Source organism: Lethenteron reissneri, chromosome 61, assembly GCF_015708825.2.
Source record: "Lethenteron reissneri isolate LAM-NWPU_2019-01 chromosome 61, ASM1570882v1, whole genome shotgun sequence".
NCBI classification, from domain to species: Eukaryota; Metazoa; Chordata; class Hyperoartia; order Petromyzontiformes; family Petromyzontidae; genus Lethenteron; species Lethenteron reissneri.
Window position 1 is genome coordinate 9,059,847 of NC_083839.1, and position 26,911 is coordinate 9,086,757.

Consider the following 26,911-nt stretch of genomic DNA (forward strand, 5'->3'; position numbering starts at 1 on the left):
ATAAAATTTCGGTTGCAGATGCGTGCCCGCTTACGCGCATTGATAACTCATTGGACGCCCTGTCCGGCGGGAAATATTTCTCGACCCTCGACCTCTTGATGGGCTTTTGGCAATTGCCCCTGGACGAAGAATCTAAGCTGAAAACTGCTTTCCGTCCACCATAGGGATTGTTCCATTTTAATGTGCTCCCGATTGGGCTACACTCCATGCCGGCCACCTTCCAGCGGCTAATGGAACTCGTATTGTCTGGATTGCAGTGGGAGTCGTGTTTGATATATCTTGACGACGTCATTGTTTTCAGTAAAGATTTTGACGGGCATTTGCAGCGATTGCGTGCTGTGTTTGACGGGTGCAGGACGCCAATTTGAAATTTAAGCCCCAAAAGTGCCATTTGCTAAGGACGTCTGTTAAATATTTGGGCCACGTTATTAGCGCATCAGGAGTCGCCACTGATCTGGACAAAACGAGCAGTGTACGTACGTGGCCAGTGCCGAAAATGGTGTCGGAGGTGCGTAGCTTCGTGGGTTTTGCATCGTAGTACCACCGATTTGTCAAAGATTTTGCCACAATTGCGAGGTCACTGCATACATTGACCGCCAATGGTAAGAAGTTCCTCTAGGGTGACAAGCAACAGCATTCATTTGAGACGCTTTGGGACGCTTTATCAGATGCGCCGCCGCTCGGATATCCGGATTTCACCAAGATGTTTATTCTCGACACAGACGCCAGTGACACTGGCATAGGCGCTGTCTTGTCGCAAAATATCGACGGGGTTGAAAGGGTTGTGGCGTACGGCAGCCGCATGTTGTCCCCGGCAGAGCAGAAATATTGTGTGACATGCAGGGAGCTGTTGGCCATTGTACACTTCGTTCAGCTGTACCGACCGTACTTGTAAGGCAGGGATTTCTTGGTCCGCACTGACTATGCGGTGCTGCTATACTCCTTGCGGGTTGACCAGCTCTCGGGCCAGATGGCCCGTTGGCTCGAAATCCTGCAGGGATACTCCTTTACGGTCCAGCACAAGAAGGGGACGCGTCATGTCAACGCGGATGCTTTATCGTGATTGCCTCAGCTGTCAGGCTCATGCAGTTTTACTGAGGGTTCGTTGCATTGCGGTCCACCACTGCAGGGCGTTCCAGCTATGGCCGCCGCAGCCGATTCAGTCCGAGCTGATGCGGTACCTGCCGAGGGGTCCGGCTTACTGGGGTTGTCACTGGCTCGTTGGACGCGCCTACAGGTGGACGATTCCTCCTTGTCCAGAATGAGGCTTCGGGCCTCCCGCTCTAGAGGGTCGGAGGATCGCCCCTTCCTTCGACTTGTCGACGATCTCCTCGTGCGGTGGGATGTCGTACTGCAAAAATTCTGTATCGTTATTCCATTGTGTTTGAGGGGCAAGCTCATTCGTGACACGCACGAGAAGCTGATGCATTTGGGGGAGAAGAAAACCGCGCTGACCTTGTGCAAATATTTTTATTGGCTGGGCATGCAAAACGACGTTCAGGTATTCATTAAGTCCTACCACGAGTGCACGCGGTGGAAGGCACCTGCGCAACCATATCGGGTACCGTTACAATCGATACAAGTCTCCCATGTTAACGAAATTGTTGCCCTGAATATTTTGGGCCCATTCCCCGTCACCCCGCGGGGTCACAAATATTTACTAGTAGGAGTCGAGTACCTCACTCAGTGGCCTATGGCATGGCCACTGGTGGACCAATCTGCGGGGTCGATCGCCGAGGCTTTCCTGCAGGGATACGTCCTTGATAAAGGCGCCCCAGAGCACCTGCTCACCAATCAGGGCAAACATTTTTCCTCCCGTCTACTTAAGGAAGTGTGTGACTCACTGGGAACAAAAGAGATTGGGACGTCCCCGCACCACCAGCAAACCGACAGGATGGTCGAGCGCCTACATAGGATGCTAACGTCTATGTTGTGCCAACAGGTTAATTCAGCGCAGAATGATTGGGACCTATACGTTCCGGCGGCCCTAGCCGCTTACAGGTTGGCCCCGCACACCTCAACGGGGTAGTCGCCATTCTATTTAATGTACGGTTGGAAACCAGAGGCCCCAGCCCTGGTCAGGTTGGGCGTGTGAGTGCGGGGGAAGTCGACGGTGGTACCTGCCCCCATGCAGGTGGCATTAGACCGTCTGAAGGAGGCTAGAGAGGTCTCGTTGGGTAACACTGCGAGACAACAGGCTGCCAATGAACGCCTGCACGCACACAGTCTCCGCAAGAGCCCTGGCGTGTGGGGGACAGGGCTCGGCTGCACTGCCCTATGGTGCCAGTGGGCACATCTCCAAAGTTCCATCGACCCTGGCAGGGTCCCGTTGAGATTGTGGAAATTCGTCGGGACCAGAGTGTATGAATTTGCTGCAGCCGGCGCCTATGGCATGTTCACCCATCGCATCTTAAGAAATTTGTGCCTCCATATGATGCGTCATCTCCCATCCCGGAACGGCCTGTATTGGATGTGTCCAACGAACCTGTGGTACGGCTGCATGTGAACGCACCTCAGCAGTCTGCCCCCGGTGTGCCTGCAAGATCGCCGCTATTGACTCAGGAGAGGCTTTCTGGCAGGCTCTCTGGCAATGTGCCGGTTGGCCAGCCGCAACCTCGGGAGCCGCCCCGGGGCACATGGGAGCGGAATGCGATCACGCAAGCTGCTGATCGCTGTCACGAGAGTGGGCACGCATCGAGGGCGGAACGCAGCCCCGTGTCGACGAGGGAACGTTCCCCACACTTGCCCCCTGTCTACCCATTCAGGGGTGATGGACCAGCTGCTGAAACCTGCTCTCGAGGAAGGACTTTCCATTGAAGATTCACCCGTCCACTGGTCGCGCGTTCGGTTGCTTGTGCGTAGCCGGGATGGCTAATTCTTTATCACAGGGGGGGGGGGGGGGGGGGGGGTGATGTAGTGGATTAACACGCGCCAAGAGGGGAAATTGGAAACACGTATGGGTTGATGAACAGTGGGGTCGCATCAGGGCAAGCAGGTGTTGCTGAAGGATAATGGCCGGAGAGAGACGGCTCGTTAGGTGGTTATGGGATGCAGGGCAGTGATTGGCCGGTTGTTGTTGTCAGGGACAAGGTGGCGCCAGCAAGTCTGGAGATGGAAGCAGGTGGCGACGGGCGCCGTGGGCGCGGGACGTCGGTGGGAACGCCGGTTAATTAATGGGTAATTAATGAGAACGGGGATAAATACGGGAGTGCAAGAGATAGACGAGGAGTTGTTGCTGGGAGCTGGACGGAGACAGTGGGGGAGAAGAAGAAGAAAAATAGGTTAGCAGTGGAGTCGGAGAAGAAGAAGATATGAGAGATAGGATAAGCTAGCAGTGGAACAGGAACAGAGAAGATACGAGAGAGGGAGAGAGATAGTCTGAGTGAGACGGAGAAGTCGAGAAAGAGCGAGAGTTGGAGTGAGACGGAGACGAGAGCGAGAGACAGTCTGAGTGAGACGGAGAAGCCGAGAGAGAGTGACAGTTAGAGTGAGATGGAGACGAGAGGGAGAGAGACAGTTGGGGTGAGATGGAGAAGCCGAGAGAGAGCGACAGTTGGAGTGAGACGGAGACGAGAGGGAGAGAGACAGTCGGAGTGAGACGGAGAAGCCGAGAGAGAGCGAGACAGTCGAAGCGAAGACAGGCGAAGCAAAGAAGAGAGTCGGGGAGAGAGAGACAGAGAGAGAGAGGGAGGGAACGGAGCGAGTGAGGCCAGCGGAGCACGGCGAGCGAGCGGAGAATGTGCTGAAGTCTCAGTTGTGGAATGTGAAGAGTTTTGTAATAAAAAGTGACGACGCAAAAAGAAGAAAATGTCTGCGTAAAGTTGAGCACTACACATACAATGATCAACCAAAACACTCACCAATATCATTACCTGACTTGGAGGGGCTGAGCTGATTGGAGCTGGAGGTGGAGCTGAAGTTATGGATCACTTTGTAACATTTTTCGGGGTGATTCGTCGCTGCTCAACGAGAAACAGACACCAGAGAGCACGGTTACAAAACACACAAAGATCCCCCCCCCCGGATAGCCTTCACAGACTGTCGAGGCGAGTGCTGTTCATGAGCAGCATCTATGAAGGTTAGCACACGAGGTGGGTCGGTGGCCAGTACCAGGCAAGCCGCCTTTGTCTCCCGAGTGACGATGTTTGCAAACCGCACCAGATGCTTACTTGAGGCCGAGTCGTCCTAGGGGAGACCCAGGAACGGTTAAGGTAATTGGTTGTGATCAGGAATCAAACTCGGCTCGCTGAGTCAGTAGCGCGGCGCGCTAGTCCACCGTGCCACCACTCCCCACTCACGCCCGCACGCAAGCACTCACTCGCATTCGCTCGCACGTGCACTCGCTTTATCACGCTCCGTCTCCAAGGTAGCTGCGCTCTCGCGATGCCTCTGTTGGGGTGCCCCTCCCCGTCATTCATCTCGACCAATGGCTGTCGTCCCTCCCAGCAAGGACGCATCTTGCCCGGGAGCCCACTCACTTTTCTAAAGTCTAAACTATTTTAAACTAAACAATTGGTTTTGTATATATATATAAAACACTCTGTGGCCTTAAGATAAAATCATAGGTGACGTTTCGTGGATAATAGTTGTAGGCTGCACTGTACACCATGGGGCGAGGGGAAAACAAAAAAACTATTTCCAGATGAACTTTTTTTAAATTGGCATATGAACAGTTAGCAATGGGTAGATATTGAGCGACAGACAAACATGATGAGTGCTTTATTTATTTATTTTAATTTTACCAGGTAAGGCCCACTGAGCTGTATAGTTATTTTTCAAAAGCTACCTGGCCATCACAAATTATAGCTCAATGGTGTGACTTATCATCATCACGTGGGAATGTATAACAGCCACATACTCTAGACACACGTTGTTTCTAAATGTGGAGGGAAAAACTGGAGGACCCGGAGGAAAATTCACGCGACCATAGGGAGAGACACGCAAACTCCATCTTTACAACAGTTGTCAGGTATCGGGATCGAACCCACGACCTCCTGTTTACCGGGCGTGGGTAGTTAACATATCTTAGCAACCGTAGTGAGATGTTAAGGTGTTGTCAGCCAATGAATTAGTAGTTTTACATGGGGGAGAAAACCAGAGCATGTGGAATAAACCCACGAGTGCAGGGGGGCCAACGCTCGATCCCATACGGACAGAACCGGTGGAGTTAATATATTCTTTACGTCCATATATATTAAGGGTGTTATCGGCTAATTAACGAGCGATACCAATAACAGGAATTGCTATTTTTTCACCCAAAAATCGCAGGATGTGCATGCATGGTGTGCATGCATAGTGTATGTGTATTGGGGATGCACATTATGCATGTACATTATCTATTTTTATTTCCTGTGAATAACCCAACCAATAATAGATATCCATTGTAATTTATATGAATGCATTAACCCCTCCCTCCCTCTGGTCTTTGCACCTGATTGGCTCACAAGTGACGACATCACACTTACCCCTCCTCAATTTAAGACCGAAACAGGAGGAGGATTTCTCCACAACTCTGGCTGTCACCTGATGATGCTGGCTGTAATTACCGACGAAACGTCACGGTACTCGAATTGTAAATGTTGTAGCGGATTTACTCTGCAACACACAACCGCTGAACTAGTAACGAATTGGCACGTTTTGTTAACGTGACAAACCTTACCAAATGGGTGTGTCAGGTACTGGCGGTTTTAACGACACATTTATAATTACGCGATCTAACCCAACAATACCTTTATCGTGGATAATGAGCGTTTATATGTGGGAAAAGAACGGAAGTACCCGGAGACAACCCGTGCGTGCGATGGCGGTGGAATCTACCTTGCTGCTGTACCACCATACACCTGGCCAGATAGGTGTATGGCTTTTCTTGGACGCCCCATGGTGAAGGGGCCCCATGGTGAAGGGAGTTCTTGTAACATTTTGGGGATCCGCCAACACCTCGCTGCTGCTGCTGCTGCTGGGCTTTAGGCAGCCACGTGCAGCAGCGCAGCCACAACCGCTATTGCTGCTCAGCACCACCACAGCAGTACGTTGCATTTCGTTATCGAGTTAAGTTTTTTTTTCAAAACTCGCTGCCCAAACCACTCCTGTTTCGGCCTCTCCTCCGTTTCATCACCTTGATCTTGGGACTGCCTTCGGGGAGGGGCGCCATGGTGGCGAGATGTTAACTACCTCACCATGTATAACGGAGGTTGTGGGTTCAATCCCGACACTGACATCTTTATATTTGGAGTTTGCATGTTCTCCACATAATAAGATCACTTAGTTGAGCACTCATCATTTGTGATAGCCAGGTTGCTTCTGAAAAATATGCTATATAGCTCAGTGGGCCTTACCTGGTAAAACAAAGTTTATAGTTTTCAAGGCCATAATTATAATATATTGGGGGGGGGGGGGGGCACACCCCCCCCCCCCCCAATATTCAAATATGCTCAAAATGTCCCCTCCCCCCAATATATTGCTATTAAAATATTTATGTTTATATGATTGTGGTTATGGTTGTGCTTTATTAATCCCTAATCTCTGCCATTACATACAATGAAACAAGAAAAGGTAAAAAAACAGAGCAATGTAATAAAATACACTATTAGACATTATTGTAAAAAAAAAATCCATCCGATGTGTTAGTGATTTTTTAAAATATTTTAGGCAGGACAATCGTTTTTTAATTTACATTTTTTTCTGGGGGGGGGGGACCCCCAGACCCTCTGGAAGATTTGGTCCCCCCCAATGTTGACTCCATGGCTACGGCCTTGATAGTTTTACAGACTGCTACTCAGCAAACGCGCGTCATACGGAGAACTTTCAACGGCACGAGGAGGCCTACACGCAATCTGTCGGCTTACCTTTGCCATGCTTGATCATGTTGTTGGTGTGCAAAGCTATTTCAGGCACAGACGAAGTGTGTAATATACTTCCAAGCTTGTGATTGTCTGCAAAAAGGCGAAGGAAATGTTCCGTCAGTGCGATCAAGTAACTCAAGTAATTCGTACTCGCAGCAGATAGGACAGCAGCACTCACTGGGTGTCAACTTCAGGACAAAGTAGCTGGAATCAACAGGTTGTGTTCATTGTGTGTTGTGTGGATGGTGTGTTCCCTGCCCATTGAATGTACATACGTTGGGTTCACCAGGTGTTGTGTGGGTGGTGTGTTCCCTGCCCATTGAATGTACATACGTTGGGTTCACCTGGTGTTGTGTGTGTGGTGGGTTCCCTGCAAATTGTATATAGGCTGTTTTTTTTTTACGGAATTCGTATTTATTCAGGGGGGGTGCGTCGGGTTGTTTTCTCTTCTTGCTGTTGCATTTTGTTGTGTTCTTGTTGCTGTTTTTATTGTTGAAAAATAGTGAGGCACACGCGCGGTCAGGGGGTAAATGCATTTTTATTGTCATTTTTTTTTGTATGTTGGCAGCCGGGACGGCTGCAAGCTATGCGGGGGGGGGGTGATGGAGGGGTGTTAGAGAGAGAGCCCGTTATGCATGGCAGCCTATGGCAAACAAACACAGTGGGCGGGGCTACGTAAGTGCACGGGGAGGTGCCCTCTACGACGTCCGAGCCAGGCACCCTGGGGGGGGCTGGTTCGAACGTTATGAACCCCGGGGCCCCACCCCTCAGGGAGGGGTTGGGTATAAAAGGGGATGTATCAAAGGGCTCGGGAGTTATGTTAAAAGCTAACCAGAGAAGACTGAAGACGTCTTAGATAGAGCCCTGGACTCCCCTAGTTCGATGTCCTTATCAGGGCCGAACAGGACTGAGCCAGCGGCGTGGTCCCGAAAGCCAGAGCCGGTGCTCTTGTAAGAGCTGGTCTGGGACTCCGGGTACCGGGCCCGACTTACCAGTGTTGGGCCAGATAGCCTCCCCTAGCCCATTAGTGGAGGACTAAGAGGCAGGCTAGGAGTAGCTAGGACGTGTATCCTTAGCTAGTCAGGTGAGGGGGCCGATACCCCCTCCAGTGCTGTATGCCACGAACGTGCTGTGTCAAATAAACCCGTGTGCCTCCAACTCCGGTGTCAAGAGTCGTGAACGATATTACACTCTGATGGTGCATTGTCTTTGAGTTGTGTGCCTTTTGGCGTCATTTGGTCCAACACCATGTGAGACTAGGCTCTAAGGAAAGCTGTCTCGGGTGTGGAGCAATCAACTTCAAGGACAGTGCATACATTATCAGAGTTATGTTTTTTGTTTGCATTACGACAGCAGGTATTGTGGTCTATGCAAACATGACTCCTTGTAAAAAAGGTGTCAGTTTTGTTGCTAGATAAAAGGGTAAAACACCAATTATCATATTTTCTACTGGCACATGAGGTTCCAATGATGGTATTGCAAACTCAATAAAATTTCGGTTGCAGATGCGTGCCCGCTTACGCGCATTGATAACTCATTGGACGCCCTGTCCGGCGGGAAATATTTCTCGACCCTCGACCTCTTGTTGGGCTTTTGGCAATTGCCCCTGGACGAAGAATCTAAGCTGAAAACTGCTTTCCGACCACCATAGGAATTGTTCCATTTTAATGTGCTCCCGATGGGGCTACACTCCACGCCGGCCACCTTCCAGCGGCTAATGGAACTCGTATTGTCTGGATTGCAGTGGGAGTCGTGTTTGATATATCTTGACGACGTCATTGTTTTCAGTAAATATTTTGACGGGCATTTGCAGCGATTGCGTGCTGTGTTTGGCCGGGTGCAGGACGCCAATTTGAAATTTAAGCCCCAAAAGTGCCATTTGCTAAGGACGTCTGTTAAATATTTGGGCCACGTTATTAGCGGATCAGGAGTTGCCACTGATCTGGACAAAACGAGCAGTGTACGTACGTGGCCAGTGCCGAAAATGGTGTCGGAGGTGCGTAGCTTCGTGGGTTTTGCGTCGTAGTACCACCGATTTGTCAAAGATTTTGCCACAATTGCGAGGTCACTGCATACATTGACCGCCAATGGTAAGAAGTTCCTCTAGGGTGACAAGCAACAGCATTCATTTGAGACGCTTTGGGACGCTTTATCAGATGCGCCGCCGCTCGGATATCCGGATTTCACCAAGATGTTTATTCTCGACACAGACGCCAGTGACACTGGCATAGGCGCTGTCTTGTCGCAAAATATCGACGGGGTTGAAAGGGTTGTGGCGTACGGCAGCCGCATGTTGTCCCCGGCAGAGCAGAAATATTGTGTGACATGCAGGGAGCTGTTGGCCATTGTACACTTCGTTCAGCTGTACCGACCGTACTTGTAAGGCAGGGATTTCTTGGTCCGCACTGACTATGCGGTGCTGCTATACTCCTTGCGGGTTGACCAGCTCTCGGGCCAGATGGCCCGTTGGCTCGAAATCCTGCAGGGATACTCCTTTACGGTCCAGCACAAGAAGGGGACGCGTCATGTCAACGCGGATGCTTTATCGCGATTGCCTCAGCTGTCAGGCTCATGCAGTTTTACTGAGGGTTCGTTGCATTGTGGTCCACCACTGCAGGGCGTTCCAGCTATGGCCGCCGCAGCCGATTCAGTCCGAGCTGATGCGGTTCCTGCCGAGGGGTCCGGCTTACTGGGGTTGTCACTGGCTCGTTGGACGCGCCTACAGGTGGACGATTCCTCCTTGTCCAGAATGAGGCTTCGGGCCTCCCGCTCTAGAGGGTCGGAGGATCGCCCCTTCCTTCGACTTGTCGACGATCTCCTCGTGCGGTGGGATGTCGTACTGCAAAAATTCTGTATCGTTATTCCATTGTGTTTGAGGGGCAAGCTCATTCGTGACACGCACGAGAAGCTGATGCATTTGGGGGAGAAGAAAACCGCGCTGACCTTGTGCAAATATTTTTATTGGCTGGGCATGCAAAACGACGTTCAGGTATTCATTAAGTCCTACCACGAGTGCACGCGGCGGAGGGCACCTGCGCAACCATATCGGGTACCGTTACAATCGATACAAGTCTCCCATGTTAACGAAATTGTTGCCCTGGATATTTTGGGCCCATTCCCCGTCACCCCGCGGGGTCACAAATATTTACTAGTAGGAGTCGAGTACCTCACTCAGTGGCCTATGGCATGGCCACTGGTGGACCAATCTGCGGGGTCGATCGCCGAGGCTTTCCTGCAGGGATACGTCCTTGATAAAGGCGCCCCAGAGCACCTGCTCACCAATCAGGGCAAACATTTTTCCTCCCGTCTACTTAAGGAAGTGTGTGACTCACTGGGAACAAAAGAGATTGGGACGTCCCCGCACCACCAGCAAACCGATAGGATGGTCGAGCGCCTATATAGGATGCTAACGTCTATGTTGTGCCAACAGGTTAATTCAGCGCAGAATGATTGGGACCTATACGTTCCGGCGGCCCTAGCCGCTTACAGGTTGGCCCCGCACACCTCAACGGGGTAGTCACCATTCTATTTAATGTACGGTTAGAAACCAGAGGCCCCAGCCCTGGTCAGGTTGGGCGTGTGAGTGCGGGGGAAGTCGTCGGTGGTACCTGCCCCCATGCAGGTGGCATTAGACCGTCTGAAGGAGGCTAGAGAGGTCTCGTTGGGTAACACTGCGAGACAAAAGGCTGCCAATGAACGCCTGCACGCACACAGTCTCCGCAAGAGCCCTGGCGTGTGGGGGACAGGGCTCGGCTGCACTGCCCTATGGTGCCAGTGGGCACATCTCCAAAGTTCCATCGACCCTGTCAGGGTCCCGTTGAGATTGTGGAAATTCGTCGGGACCAGAGTGTATGAATTTGCTGCAGCCGGCGCCTATGGCATGTTCACCCATCGCATCTTAAGAAATTTGTGCCTCCATATGATGCGTCATCTCCCATCCCGGAACGGCCTGTATTGGATGTGTCCAACGAACCTGTGGTACGGCTGCATGTGAACGCACCTCAGCAGTCTGCCCCCGGTGTGCCTGCAAGATCGCCGCTATTGACTCAGGAGAGGCTTTCTGGCAGGCTCTCTGGCAATGTGCCGGTTGGCCAGCCGCAACCTCGGGAGCCGCCCCGGGGCACATGGGAGCGGAATGCGATCACGCCAGCTGCTGATCGCTGTCACGAGAGTGGGCACGCATCAAGGGCGGAACGCAGCCCCGTGTCGACGAGGGAACGTTCCCCACACTTGCCCCCTGTCTACCCATTCAGGGGTGATGGACCAGCTGCTGAAACCTGCTCTCGAGGAAGGACTTTCCATTGAAGATTCACCCGTCTACTGGTCGCGCGTTCGGTTGCTTGTGCGTAGCCGGGATGGCTAATTCTTTATCACGGGGGGGGGGGGGGGGGGGGGGGTGATGTAGTGGATTAACACGCGCCAAGAGGGGAAATTGGAAACACGTATGGGTTGATGAACAGTGGGGTCGCATCAGGGCAAGCAGGTGTTGCTGAAGGATAATGGCCGGAGAGAGACGGCTCGTTAGGTGGTTATGGGATGCAGGGCAGTGATTGGCCGGTTGTTGTTGTCAGGGACAAGGTGGCGCCAGCAAGTCTGGAGATGGGAGCAGGTGGCGACGGGCGCCGTGGGCGCGGGACCTCGGTGGGAACGCCGGTTAAATAATGGGTAATTAATGAGAACGGGGATAAATACGGGAGTGCAAGAGATAGACGAGGAGTTGTTGCTGGGAGCTGGACGGAGACAGTGGGGGAGAAGAAGAAGAAAAATAGGTTAGCAGTGGAGTCGGAGAAGAAGAAGATATGAGAGATAGGATAAGCTAGCAGTGGAACAGGAACAGAGAAGATACGAGAGAGGGAGAGAGATAGTCTGAGTGAGACGGAGAAGTCGAGAAAGAGCGAGAGTTGGAGTGAGACGGAGACGAGAGCGAGAGACAGTCTGAGTGAGACGGAGAAGCCGAGAGAGAGTGACAGTTAGAGTGAGATGGAGACGAGAGGGAGAGAGACAGTTGGGGTGAGACGGAGAAGCCGAGAGAGAGCGACAGTTGGAGTGAGACGGAGACGAGAGGGAGAGAGACAGTCGGAGTGAGACGGAGAAGCCGAGAGAGAGTGAGACAGTCAAAGCGAAGACAGGCGAAGCAAAGAAGAGTGTCGGGGAGAGAGAGACAGAGAGAGAGAGGGAGGAAACGGAGCGAGTGAGGCCAGCGGAGCGCGGCGAGCGAGCGGAGAATGTGCTGAAGTCTCAGTTGTGGAATGTGAAGAGTTTTGTAATAAAAAGTGACGACGCAAAAAGAAGAAAATGTCTGCGTAAAGTTGAGCACTACACATACAATGATCAACCAAAACACTCACCAATATCATTAGCTGACTTGGAGGGGCTGAGCTGATTGGAGCTGGAGGTGGAGCTGAAGTTATGGATCACTTTGTAACATTTTTCGGGGTGATTCGTCGCTGCTCAACGAGAAACAGACACCAGAGAGCACGGTTACAAAACACACAAAGATCCCCCCCCCGGATAGCCTTCACAGACTGTCGAGGCGAGTGCTGTTCATGAGCAGCATCTATGAAGGTTAGCACACGAGGTGGGTCGGTGGCCAGTACCAGGCAAGCCGCCTTTGTCTCCCGAGTGACGATGTTTGCAAACCGCACCAGATGCTTACTTGAGGCCGAGTCGTCCTAGGGGAGACCCAGGAACGGTTAAGGTAATTGGTTGTGATCAGGAATCAAACTCGGCTCGCTGAGTCAGTAGCGCGGCGCGCTAGTCCACCGTGCCACCACTCCCCACTCACGCCCGCACGCAAGCACTCACTCGCATTCGCTCGCACGTGCACTCGCTTTATCACGCTCCGTCTCCAAGGTAGCGGCGCTCTCGCGATGCCTCTGTTGGGGTGCCCCTCCCCGTCATTCATCTCGACCAATGGCTGTCGTCCCTCCCAGCAAGGACGCATCTTGCCCGGGAGCCCACTCGCTTTTCTAAAGTCTAAACTATTTTAAACTAAACAATTGGTTTTGTATATATATATAAAACACTCTGTGGCCTTAAGATAAAATCATAGGTGACGTTTCGTGGATAATAGTTGTAGGCTGCACTGTACACCATGGGGCGAGGGGAAAACAAAAAAACTATTTCCAGATGAACTTTTTTTAAATTGGCATATGAACAGTTAGCAATGGGTAGATATTGAGCGACAGACAAACATGATGAGTGCTTTATTTATTTGTTTTAATTTTACCAGGTAAGGCCCACTGAGCTGTATAGTTATTTTTCAAAAGCTACCTGGCCATCACAAATTATAGCTCAATGGTGTGACTTATCATCATCACGTGGGAATGTATAACAGCCACATACTCTAGACACACGTTGTTTCTAAATGTGGAGGGAAAAACTGGAGGACCCGGAGGAAAATTCACGCGACCATAGGGAGAGACACGCAAACTCCATCTTTACAACAGTTGTCAGGTATCGGGATCGAACCCACGACCTCCTGTTTACCGGGCGTGGGTAGTTAACATATCTTAGCAACCGTAGCGAGATGTTAAGGTGTTGTCAGCCAATGAATTAGTAGTTTTACATGGGGGAGAAAACCAGAGCATGTGGAATAAACCCACGAGTGCAGGGGGGCCAACGCTCGATCCCATACGGACAGAACAGGTGGAGTTAATATATTCTTTACGTCCATATATATTAAGGGTGTTATCGGCTAATTAACGAGCGATACCAATAACAGGAATTGCTATTTTTTCACCCAAAAATCGCAGGATGTGCATGCATGGTGTGCATGCATAGTGTATGTGTATTGGGGATGCACATTATGCATGTACATTATCTATTTTTATTTCCTGTGAATAACCCAACCAATAATAGATATCCATTGTAATTTATATGAATGCATTAACCCCTCCCTCCCTCTGGTCTTTGCACCTGATTGGCTCACAAGTGACGACATCACACTTACCCCTCCTCAATTTAAGACCGAAACAGGAGGAGGATTTCTCCACAACTCTGGCTGTCACCTGATGATGCTGGCTGTAATTACCGGCGAAACGTCACGGTACTCGAATTGTAAATGTTGTAGCGGATTTACTCTGCAACACACAACCGCTGAACTAGTAACGAATTGGCACGTTTTGTTAACGTGACAAACCTTACCAAATGGGTGTGTCAGGTACTGGCGGTTTTAACGACACATTTATAATTACGCGATCTAACCCAACAATACCTTTATCGTGGATAATGAGCGTTTATATGTGGGAAAAGAACGGAAGTACCCGGAGACAACCCGTGCGTGCGATGGCGGTGGAATCTACCTTGCTGCTGTACACTGTAAAAACCGAGACTGGGGTTAATTAATGTTTAGTAAATATATAGGAGTAGCCTATACATAAAAATAATGACTATGTGTAGTTTAGAATCACATTGAGCTGAATTCAACACCTTTCTATTAGTTATTAATTGTATTTTACTCAGTTTTGTTCAAATAAAATCAGCCATCAATAACTGAGTAAAATTTAATTGTATTTTATCAGGAAAGTCAAAAATGCCAAAAATTGATTAATTTTACTAACCGGGAGGTTTTTGAATTTAATAACGTTACACTCCCGCCCAAACTCGAGGCATTTTTCGCGCCACGTGCATGTCAACCATCTTCTTCAACAGACACGTTTCAGGGACCGCCGTTCTCCCAAAGGTAAGACATGTTTTATTATTTTAGCGAACAATTTTTTAACAAAGGTGTGGTAGCAGTTGAACATTGTTTTATGTTACTGCATGTTACCAGCATGCCAATTTAACTGGCTGTAACGTATATCAGAATTAACTAGCACAACGTTAGGTCTTTGGAAGTCAGTCTGATTCGACTAAAAGCACGAGACTATAATTTTTGTTCCGCACACGAAAAAGTAACGTGCGTGATTAAAACTAGACTATATTCATTCGGATCACAGCGTGTACCGAACCAAAAGTCCTGTACCTGCCGTTACACCTCCAGTATATTATATCTTGGTGTTGATGTACGTACAGTATGCTAACGTTAGCTAGCTTGCCACCAGTCAGTTAGCGTCACCCTTACGTTGTGGCTAGCTTGTTGTGTAGTTGCTAGCTAGCTAGATGATGTGAGTGACAAGAAGTTGATGTGCTAAATTTGAGCATGAAAATTTAAATATTAAAAATAATAAAGAATTATCTTGTAAATGCGATTCTATTGTCCTCATGTGATTAGAGACCTGGTGGCCTTGCATCTGATACATGGACCTTTTTCTGCCTCAGGTTTTTGCTTATGGAATGGAAGTGTAAGATCTGCAAGTCTTTGTCTGCCACAAAAGGAAATCTACTAAAGCATTACAGACAACACGCACTATTTGGTCGTGGCCAATCCCAGCCATGCCTATATGACAGTTGCCCTTGCACATTTAAAATGCAGAGTGCCCTTCGCACACATTTGTCCAGATACCATTGAGATGAAGAAAGTCTACGGTCAGGAAACATCTCTGCTTTTAAGTGTTTAGTTTGCAATGCTTGTTGTTCTATAGAGAAGGACTACTTTCAGCATATTGGAAATCATCTGAAGAGCCACGAAACTGTCTTTTGTGTATTTGCAGGATGCAGCTTTCAGACAAATATATACAATACATTTCTAAAACACAAAAGCAAAAGACACAAATCCTATTCTTTGAGTGATTTTAAGAAAGATGTGTATGAGAGTCGCCATAATCAGACTGTTGACCATTCTGATTTACCAGAGGCCAATGATGGTGAGGGCACTAGTTTAGATTGTGATCAGGAAAGTGCATCATACTTAGTTCTTCAAAGAATTGGCTTACTTCTGCTGAAGCTAGAAACCATCTATAATGCATCAGTGAAGTGCATTGATGCCTTGGTTGAAGACCTTCAGTTCATTTCATCTTCAGTATCAGTTGCAGTTGTTAGGAACATACTAGATTCAACATTGAAGGTGAATAAATGCATTGTTGACCAGGCCATCGTAACTGAATTGTCAGCAGTTGTGCAACTTCCATCCCATTAGTACAGCACTTGGAGCAGGTGGTCCACTTGGTTCGGCTTTTAAGAGAAGAAAGTATTTTAAGGTGCATTTCCAGTGTGTTGATAGCATTGAATATATTGTTGATACTGAAAAGAACAAGACCTTTCAATATGTGCCTATTCTCCAGACTTTGCAGGAAGTCTTGAAGAATGAAGACATTGCAGAAATAATTTTATCCAGAAAATCAAATAGTACTGGATATATTAAGTCAATTTTTGATGGAAAATCCTTCAAGCAAAATGTATTTTATGCTGGGGAAGAAACAAGACTGTCTATAATCCTTTACGTTGACGACTTTGAAGTGTGTAACCCACCAGGAACTTCGAGAAAAAAAACACAAAATAACAGCTGTTTATTGGGTTTTGGCAAATGTTCCAACAAAGTTGCAATCTGCATTAACGTCAATACACCTAGCTTTACTTTGCAAAGATGTTGATGTCAATCAGTTTGAATACAGAGCAGTTTTGGAACCACTCTTGAAGGATCTTGTCATTCTAGAACAGGAAGGGATTTTTATGTCCAGTGTTGGAAAAAACATTAAAGGGACAGTACATTGTGTTGTAGCTGACAATCTCGATGCACATTCTATCAGTGGACTAGTTGAATGTTTCACAGGGCCGTACATCTGTAGATGTTGTCTTGGACATTCTTCAGAGTACCAAACACACGAAGTGCGGACCGGAGTGTTTCCACCTCGGACAAAGAAGGAACATAGTTTGCATGTGCAAACTGAGAGAAAATCCAAATGTTACTCATTGCTTTGGCGTAAAGCGGTCGTGTCCATTGACTGATAAATTAAATCACTTTCATTTTGAGTCTGGGTACCCACCAGATGTACTACATGACCTTTTGGAAGGCATAGTCCCAAGGGAACTAGCATTGTGTTTTCAGATTTTCACCAAGAAGAAGTACTTCAGTTTGACTGAGCTTAACGAGTTAATAACTGAGTCTGACTGTCAAAGTTCTGCGTTATAGGCCTATACATCTGATAGGCTATCAGAGAATGCACTGATTTGTTATTGAAAGCTATCTTTATTTTTGTTTAATGTTTCTTGGGTGTTCTAACATTGTGCTTTCTTCTGATGTGACGCTGACCTAGGCCATTGCAAGTGTTTGTTCTAAAGGAATAGATGTAAGATGCATAGAACATCTGTAGGCTGTGCTAGTTTACTTGTTAGAAAGCCGTGCTTGTACTGTAATTATGCATGTTAAAAAAGATAGGTCCACCCGGATTGTGGATTATGGCTACTAGTATAAGTACAGGGAATGCAAGTCAATTCACGTGATGTTTTAATCTCTTTTAGCTGTTTGAAAAACATATTGGCCCTTAGGATTTCAATTTGCGCATATAAAAAAGAAATAATATGAAAGTTTTTTTACAGATTTTTTTTAAATATTGTCGTAATTTAAATGTGCTAAAAAGACTAAACCTTGATATTCATATTCTTAGGTTTTTTTTCGGTAAAGTCACGTAGGTAAAAACATCAAAATTAATGAAAATAAAATAAAACAAAAAATCACGACAACCTTGAATCACATCCAAAAAAGTAATCTGTGCCTGTAATGCCCACAAATTATAAATACCTCCAGTATTGTATCCCTATTGTACACATACATGATTTCTGTCTTTGTTTTGTACTTGTAATATGTTGGATAAACATGTTGAGACAAAATTGCACGAATAAATGTTAACCTGCTGTTCCTTTTCATGGTTCTTATCTTTTTCATGGTGATCGGTTGACTTAACGTAAGTGAATTGTGGCACCACGAAGGCATGATATTGGGTGGATTAGAAATAGAAAAGTTATGGCAACAGACATTCAATATAAGTATTTTATTTAGTAAATCCAAATCATTTTGATCCAGATATTTAGTAAGCTTATATCAATTTCACCCAGACAATTAGTAAATGTAAATCAATTTCACCCAGATCATTAATAAATATTAATCCAATTTCACCAGATATTTAGTAAATCTAAATTACCATTGCTCAGATATTAAGTAAATATAAATCACTTTTCCTTGTAAAACCTATTTGGATTTACACAATTTTTTTTAGGCTATATAACTCATCATTTGGAATCATATTACTAAATCCAACACATTTTAACTGTTGCTTTTATTACCATGTACTTATTTTTTATTATTATTTTTTAGTTAATGTATTCAACACTTTTTATTCAAAGTTGTAGTGCTTAAAATCTACACAATTATATTACGTGTCACTTTGTTGCCATAATTTTTTTAAGTAACAATGTGTCACATTTTTTACAGTGTACCACCATACACCTGGCCAGATAGGTGTATGGCTTTTCTTGGACGCCCCATGGTGAAGGGGCCCCATGGTGAAGGGAGTTCTTGTAACATTTTGGGGATCCGCCAACACCTCGCTGCTGCTGCTGCTGCTGGGCTTTAGGCAGCCACGTGCAGCAGCGCAGCCACAACCGCTATTGCTGCTCAGCACCACCACAGCAGTACGTTGCATTTCGTTATCGAGTTAAGTTTTTTTTTCAAAACTCGCTGCCCAAACCACTCCTGTTTCGGCCTCTCCTCCGTTTCATCACCTTGATCTTGGGACTGCCTTCGGGGAGGGGCGCCATGGTGGCGAGATGTTAACTACCTCACCATGTATAACGGAGGTTGTGGGTTCAATCCCGACACTGACATCTTTATATTTGGAGTTTGCATGTTCTCCACATAATAAGACCACTTAGTTGAGCACTCATCATTTGTGATAGCCAGGTTGCTTCTGAAAAATATGCTATATAGCTCAGTGGGCCTTACCTGGTAAAACAAAGTTTATAGTTTTCAAGGCCATAATTATAATATATTGGGGGGGACACACCCCCCCCCCCCCCAATATTCAAATATGCTCAAAATGTCCCCCCCCCCCAATATATTGCTATTAAAATATTTATGTTTATATGATTGTGGTTATGGTTGTGCTTTATTAATCCCTAATCTCTGCCATTACATACAATGAAACAAGAAAAGGTAAAAAAACAGAGCAATGTAATAAAATACACTATTAGACATTATTGTAAAAAAAAAATCCATCCGATGTGTTAGTGATTTTTAAAAATATTTTAGGCAGGACAATCGTTTTTTAATTTACATTTTTTTCTGGGGGGGGGACCCCCAGACCCTCTGGAAGATTTGGTCCCCCCCAATGTTGACTCCATGGCTACGGCCTTGATAGTTTTACAGACTGCTACTCAGCAAACGCGCGTCATACGGAGAACTTTCAACGGCACGAGGTGGCCTACACGCAATCTGTCGGCTTACCTTTGCCATGCTTGATCATGTTGTTGGTGTGCAAAGCTATTTCAGGCACAGACGAAGTGTGTAATATACTTCCAAGCTTGTGATTGTCTGCAAAAAGGCGAAGGAAATGTTCCGTCAGTGCGATCAAGTAACTCAAGTAATTCGTACTCGCAGCAGATAGGACAGCAGCACTCACTGGGTGTCAACTTCAGGACAAAGTAGCTGGAATCAACAGGCATTAGTGCGGGTTCGTTCCACTGCACAGGCGCTAGCGCGGGTATATTCCACCACACAGAGTGGCCGGGGATGGGGGGTCTCACCCGGATCTTTCTGAACTCCAGGTCTAAACTAAAAACGACCACTGAGCTATGTGCTATTTTTCAGAAGCGACCTGCCCACAAGTGATAGCTCAATGAAGTGGATTATCACGTGGAAATTTGTAGCAGCCAAATACTTTAAATGTGGAGGGAAAACCAGAGAATAAGCCACGCGATCATGGAGAGAGAAAGGCACGCAAACTCCAAATATACAGCAGGGTCGGGTTCGAACCCACAACATCCTAAATACCAGGCGAAGTAATTAACATCTCGACACCGTGGCGCCACCTTGGTCGTGCCGTTACACACCACACCATCACCACCACCACTGCTGGCGCCGCCGCCACGGCGACTTGGCTCTCGTGTCAGCAGTAACGCGATGCTCTCGAGCACCAATCGGCCGCCATTTGACCCGATATCGTCTCGGAAACTAAGCAGCGGTGAGCCCGGCGAGTCGTTTGGATGGGCAACCATCATGCGCAACCCGGTGCTGTAGGCAGTACGTACGTACATACCGTATGTTGATTCGAAGGGATCTTTTTTTGCCAGTATCAAAATAGAAAAATAAGAATACGCTATGATGATATATATGCATTGTATTTTTTAAATACTGATTGACCGACACCAGATACAGCTTTCTTTATGACCCTGTCTCACCAGTGTTGGACCATAGAATGCCATGAGGCGAACAGTTTAAAGGCAATGCAAATACCAAAGTATTAATAGGACAAACTAAACACAAAAGCAGTTCAAAAGAAATTATTTTTCAATATAGAGGATTTAAAAGTACATAGCTCCCAGTTGCTTCCTAATACCGGAAGGAAGAGTGGTCCAGACGGCCGCAGAAACACGTCTGAAAGCACCGGTTGATGCGGTGGCTTTCTTTGTTCAATAGCCAGCCAAAAGCTTCCGCTGCTGCGAGGATGAGTTCGCGTGATGGTTTATGCTGCTGCGTGCAGGACCGTATTTTCCAATAGGCAACGTAGACAACTGTGCCTAGGGCCTACTCACCCACTCACCCACCCACCAGGGCCATATTATCAATAGGCCACAATAGGCACTGTGCCTAGTGCCTATGAAAAAAGAGTGTGACCATGTTTTTTGTGTGTATGTATGTTTGGTGGCCTCAAGGGGGCCACCACAGTGCAGAGGCAGTGCTGCATGTGAAGTGGTACTGTAGGGGCGGAGCATGGGTGTCGCTGTAAAAGGGGTCGCACCAGGACGTGACCGGGAGGTGAACCCGGGGGGACACGTGACCGAACAAGAGGCGGCATGGGGGCCCTAGTCGGGGGTAAAGAGGATCACGTGGTTCCACGAGGGTTCTGGAAAAGAAGCGTGTCCAGGGGCGGAGCCAGCCAGGCCAGGGGAGATATACGCGGGGTCGCTGGAGGGACCGGGGTTGAGCCCTGGGAATGAAGTCGCTGTCCTCGATCCTCGGTCCTCGTTCTCCACGTGTGGACCAGGCAGCTCATTGGCTGTCTGGGTCCGGTTATAGAATAGCCCACGAGTATTAGTGTCGTTAACCGTGGTGGTCACCACCCTATGTTATTATCATGCTAAGAGTTACCCGCTGTGTAAAATAAAAGTGTTGCCTCCACGTACAAGTCTGCGTCTAATTTGCGCACTACATATGTATGTATCTTCTTGAAAAAATATATGCATATAGCAAGGATAACTCACAGTGTATATACAAAGAGGCAGAGTCATGTCAATGTCAATCGTTGTTTTCATAAGGTGAGAGGAATTAACACCGGAGATGAACTTTGAGATTATTTCATTGCAGAATTAGCAATAACATATTCAAATTTTTTTTTCGCATAATCTCATTCTCAATAGAGAGTAGTGCGAGGGAAGACAAGCGTTGTTTTCTTATCGGGGACAGTTTTTTTAAATCAGCTTTAGCTTCGAAAAATAACGCTACCCTTCACAATTTGTTCTTTCAAGATGACAAGATACAATCCTAAGAGCAATGTAAACATTCGGACAGTTGCTGATCAGTTTGCCAGATATTTGGGCTTTGAGCATATATGCCACTGTTTTTCTCTGCATACAAATGCAGGAACAACAGGAATGGACCAGCGCATTATTTTTCAAGATCTGCTGGATATGCAGCAAATAATGCAGTGGCCCACACAACAATTTATTCTGTGGACAGTGATCTAGAAGGAAACTGAATCGATCATTCAATCTGGCACGTGCTTTTCGCCGTTTTTCCATCTCCACAATAAGCTGATGCTGTCAGAATATTGAATATGTAATTGATGAAAATAAACGGCATCCGTTTAAAGCTGCGTCATCCGATATGATAATCATAGTTGAATTATTTTTTGCTTATATTTTTTGGCATTTATTTTCTTCAATAATTTCAAATTAAATCTGCTTATCTGCAGCACAAAGCGCGTGTCCATCGAATGAGAGCACAGACTAAATAATCAACGTATCAGCGGTAAAGACGTCTGTCCAGTGGCTGGACAAAGTACTGCGTGAAAAAAGCAGAATGACAGTGGCGGTAGCAGTAACATGGACAGCAGCAGAACCAACTGTAGAAAGTTATCACTGAAGGCCTAAAATACAGAAGTGCCTAAGGCCTTAAAAAACCTTAATCCGGTTGTGGCTGTGGGGCGATGTTGCAGGCAGCAGAGGGCACTATCAAAATTCATTGCTGTATTGTACTTCTATTACGCTTCCCGCCTTCACCAACCCCACAGTGACCAGGGCGGTGAAGTATTGTAAGGAATAACCCACACGACCCACGTGCTGTGAGAATGCCCTTACCCATGATACTCGATGGGATATTTGTACTTGTATGAAAATTACGAATAGGCTTTACCCGTTCAGGCAATGGTAAATCTTAACACAACTAATGTTTTATTGCCCGAAAGGGTAAAACCTATTCTTACTATTCATAATGTTATACTGGCAAAAAAGGTATCTCATGAAATAGCTGTTCACCCCAAGCTGTAAATACTCTGCTACGTCCATTGTCTTTGTACTGTTCACTTTTGGCATTCTCTGGTCTGACACTGGTGAGACGAGGCCATAAAGAAGGCTGTCTTTGGTGTAGGCCAAAGTAACACTATTATCAGAGCATGTTTGTTTGCATGTTCACCACAAATACTGTGTGCAGTTAATACGGACTTGATTTCTTGCAAAAGGTTTCTATTTAGTGTTTGAACATCTTAACACCTCCTGTTGTATTGAGGTTCTGCACGGTACTAGGCCTCGACACCCACCACGCGACTCTGAGGTAAATTCATCAAAGTTTCACGTCCTCTTCACTCCCCCCCCACCCCAATGTGTGCAATTACTATTATAGGGTCGGTAGATAATAAAATTATAGCGATTAGACAGTATTATTGTAGCGCGGGGGGGGGGGGGGAATGGCACCCGTACCCAGCCTCAGCCGGGTGGGCAATTTAGGCGAGGCAGGAGGCACGGTACTAGGCCTCGACACCCCACCACACTATAGGCCGTACATATTACTGCACAGCGGCCGAGAAGATCGTGGCTGGGGGGGGGGCAGGGGTAGCGGCCCATCTGTGTATATATGTAAGGTTATTAAGAAATATATTTTTCACCCGGGCAACGCCGGGTACTTATGCTAGTATGAATATAAAACAATAAAAATTCTCTCGACGTTTCGACTGCAACACAAGCATGAATAATATTGGTCGCGAAAGCCTACATGTTAAAAAAGCAAGCAATCATCATCAGGTGCGAAATCCACAGCAAGAACATTTTTAAAAAGTGGCGGTTTTCCTGACGTCAGCACCACGGACAACGATTTGGCAGTTGGCCAGATGGACGAGTCCATCTATGTTCGGAAAAGAGGAGGGGGGAGCAGGAAATGGAATGCGGTCTGAAAGTCACCGTAAGCGTGAACACAATCAATTAAGACCCGAAATGGTTTATCAAATCCTTCCAATGATTGCTAAGCCAGAATCCATCTTCTCGGTTGAAATTGTCTCTGTGTTTGTATATGTGAATAGCCTCATGAACGAACCTCTCATGGTAGCCAGATGGCTTGCAAAGAACCTCTGTCTTGGAGAAATCAATGTCATGTGAGCCCACTGAATTAAAACAGTGATCTGCCACGGCTTAGGTGGCAGATTACACACACCCATCCACTTACACACACACATTTGAACTTTTCAATTTACTAACTCGGTTTGTTAAGATTAGTTTTCTACGTATGTAATGTTAGGTAAAGATCCAATGAAGAGTGAAAATGCAAACAATTGTTAATGCACCTTTGAGGATCAGCACGCTGTATTTGTAGTGTTAAACTTTACGCGGACAACTTCTTTTTCCGTCATCACTTTATTTTCATCAAACTCAGCACAGTCCACAACCACGGCCTCAGCGTGCTCTCTGCTCGCTCGCCGCGCTTCGCTGGCCTCGCTCGCTCCATTCCCTCCCTCTCTCTCCGTCTCTTTCTCCCCCGACTCTCCTCTCTGCTTCGCCCGTCTCGGCTTCGACCGTCTCGCTCTCCCTCGGCTTCTCTGTCTCACTCCGACTGTCTCTCCCTCTCGTCTCCGTCTCATTCCAACTGTAGCTCTCTCTCGGCTTCTCCATCTCACTCCGACTGTCTCTCTCTCTCTGTTTCCGTTCCACTGCTAGCCTATCCTTCGTCTCATCTATTCTTCTCCTGCTCCACTGCTACCCTATTATATCTCTCATATCTTCGTCTTCTCCGTCTCTACTGCTAACCTATTCTTCTTCTTCTGCTCCGACCGTCTCCGTCCAGCTCCCAGCACAACTCTCTGTCTCTCATGCTCCCATATTTATCCCCGTCCTCATTAATTTCCAATTAATTAACCAGCGTCCCCCCCCCCCATGCCCCGCGCCCGCGGCCCCCGCCGCCACCTGCTCCCATCCCCAGACTTACTGGCCCCACCTTGTCCCTGACAACAACCGGCCAATCACTGCCCTGCATCCCATAATTACCTAACGAGCCGTCTCTCTCCGGCCATTGTCCCCCAGCTACACCTGCTTGTCCTGATACGACCCCACTGTCCATAACCCACGCGTGTTTACAATTTCCCCCCTTTTCGCGCGTTAATCCACTACATATTTAAAGGTGAAGGTCATACTTAACTTGTATGATATGCTTCGATTTAAAGCTTTCGTGACTGCAGGGATTCATCTTCTTGGTTCTTTCGGTAAAGTCACGTAGAAGGGAAGTAATAAAATAATAAAAATAAAACACAATAAAATAATTCTCACGACGTTTCGGCCACAACGCAAGCAGCTGTCCTCAGGTGAAAACCAGGTCCGTCGAGGCGACAGAGTCTGAATGAAACAGCACACGAGCTTGGAGCATATATATAAGCTGGGCGCCTTGACAAAGGAATTTGCATATCAAGAGGAATTTAGCATATTTATGGGAAATGCAGGAATTTGATTAGTACTACATATGCATGTGCATTATGCAGGATTAACAACATCAAAGGGAGCTGCAGTTGCTGCTGCTGCAGTTGCTGCTGCTGCAGTTGCAGCAGCAGCAGCAACTGCATCTCCCTTTGATGCTGTTAATCCTGCATAATGCACATGCATATGTAGTACTAATCACATTCCTGCATTTCCCATAAATATGCTAAATTCCTCTTGATATGCAAATTCCTTTGTCAAGGCGCCCAGCTTATATATATATCCTCCAAGCTCGTGTGCTGTTTCATTCAGACTCTGTCGCCTCGACGGACCTGGTTTTCACCTGAGGACGGCTGCTTGCGTTGTGGCCGAGACGTCGTGAGAATTATTTTATTGTGTTTTATTTTTATTATTTTATTACTTCCCTTCTACGTGACTTTACCGAAAGAACCAAGAAGTTGTATGATATGCCTTTGTCTTGTATAGAATGCTATGAGTCATAAGTAAATGGTTTATGGTATAAAAAAACGTAAGTATTTGTACTGTAGTCTTTATTACTGTTGTTTATAATATTACTGTAGTAAGGCGTTTGAGGAAGCACAGACGGTCTATAATTTGTAATAGATAAATGGGGTAAATGGGGAAAATGGAGGTAGGGCAGGTAATGGCCGTGGCGAAATAAGAACAGCACGTGGGCGGTGCCGCAAACAACCGCTGGCAGCCAGACCGCCGACAGGACACTTGACAGGCATGGAGGGAGGCAGGCAGGAGACTTTGGGATGGAGCGATAAGATGTGGGACAGCGAGGAAACCGCGCTGCATGAGCGCCATCACCAAGAATCGCTGGCAGCTAGGCTGCTTTAATGGTGGCCGGCAGGCACGGGTGCAGGCAGGAGACCCGGGAAGGAAGCGATGTGAAGGCCCGCACAGGGCAGCGAGGTGTGGGCGCGGCTCAGCGAGCACCCGCCGACAGCCAAACTGCCCCCCAGCAGGCATGGGGTAAAGTAGCACACTTGGGAAGGAGTCGCACCCCCAACCAAAGCAAGAGCCTCTCCTAAGTAATGATACACCAAATAGGGCCTCTCCAAAATATTGAAACTGCCACTTATTGCGGAGACGCACCCCGCTATCAAAGAGCCTCTTTGTAAACAATGTTTCTGGTCTTGCCTGCTGCTAATTTAAATGTTTGTCATTGCCTACACGAGAGCATCCAACATAAGTTGGCCATGAAAAAAGCACGGCGTTGACAAATTCAGTCCCACCACTTTTCAAGATTGTTCTTGCGCCTTGTTAATGGACATCGCAAAGCTGAGCTGGATGGGGAATTCAAGCCTCCTAAATTCAAAGACTATGTAATTTGGGATTATAGTTATTCGAGGGAGAAATTCGTCTTCACCTTTAGAACTGCCTGTAATGGTTGTAGCTTCGAAAGCCTTTTGAATGTAATTCTTTGACAATTAACCTTGTGCCATTGCATAGTCTCGGTGGGTCCAAGTTTCTCAATACCAAGACAAGGTGCCCGAATTTTTAGTAGTAGTGTGGTGGAACACCCGGGAGCTGCAGATAATTCAACTGGATAGTGAACAATTTGATCATGGTCCAACACTGAGTCAATACACTTGGACTCTCCAGGTAATTTGTGCAACAACATGGAATTGATTATGTGAAGAGCATAATTTCCTGGAGCAAAAACGGCCCTCCTGTAGCCAGATAACCACTTGAAAGTGTTGTTGTATGTTTGGGTACACTTTTTCCTCCAGTTCCTGTTCCGAAGTGGAAAGGATTCCTTTAGACATGGTGATAAGTCCATCTGTGCCGTCAGCAAGAATACTGCCATTTCCAATGTTAAAAAGAGCTTCAGCAAAGTGGCCTGCCTCTTGGTCTCCATGGAGATATACACTCATGTTTGTATTTAGTCTCAGTTTCATCACGTGCCTCCAGAGGAATGATGACTTGATGCAGGCATTTAACTCATTAGCTTTGGTTCCTCGAAGTACAACAGGTAAGGTTTGTCGGAAGTCACCAGCCATGAGAAAAGTTACACCACCCATAATGCTGGAATTGTCAGAGGTTCTGCAAAG

General features: G+C 47.1%; 1 protein-coding gene across 5 annotated transcripts in view; it reads right to left on the bottom strand.

The window, feature by feature from the left end:
- LOC133358295 (receptor-interacting serine/threonine-protein kinase 1-like) overlaps positions 1-26,911 on the bottom strand; it is an 83,446-nt gene that overhangs the window by 16,661 nt on the left and 39,874 nt on the right. For 2 of the 5 annotated variants that reach the window (XM_061576540.1, XM_061576535.1), the window contains 4 exons: positions 19,165-19,251; positions 12,191-12,289; positions 6,846-6,932; positions 3,861-3,959 (listed from right to left, as the gene is read on the bottom strand). In XM_061576540.1, coding sequence (XP_061432524.1) covers positions 3,861-3,959; positions 6,846-6,932; positions 12,191-12,289; positions 19,165-19,251 — 372 coding nt within the window. The remainder of the gene's footprint in view (positions 1-3,860; positions 3,960-6,845; positions 6,933-12,190; positions 12,290-19,164; positions 19,252-26,911) is intronic. The other 3 variants (XM_061576538.1, XM_061576536.1, XM_061576539.1) reach the window with 2 other exon arrangements.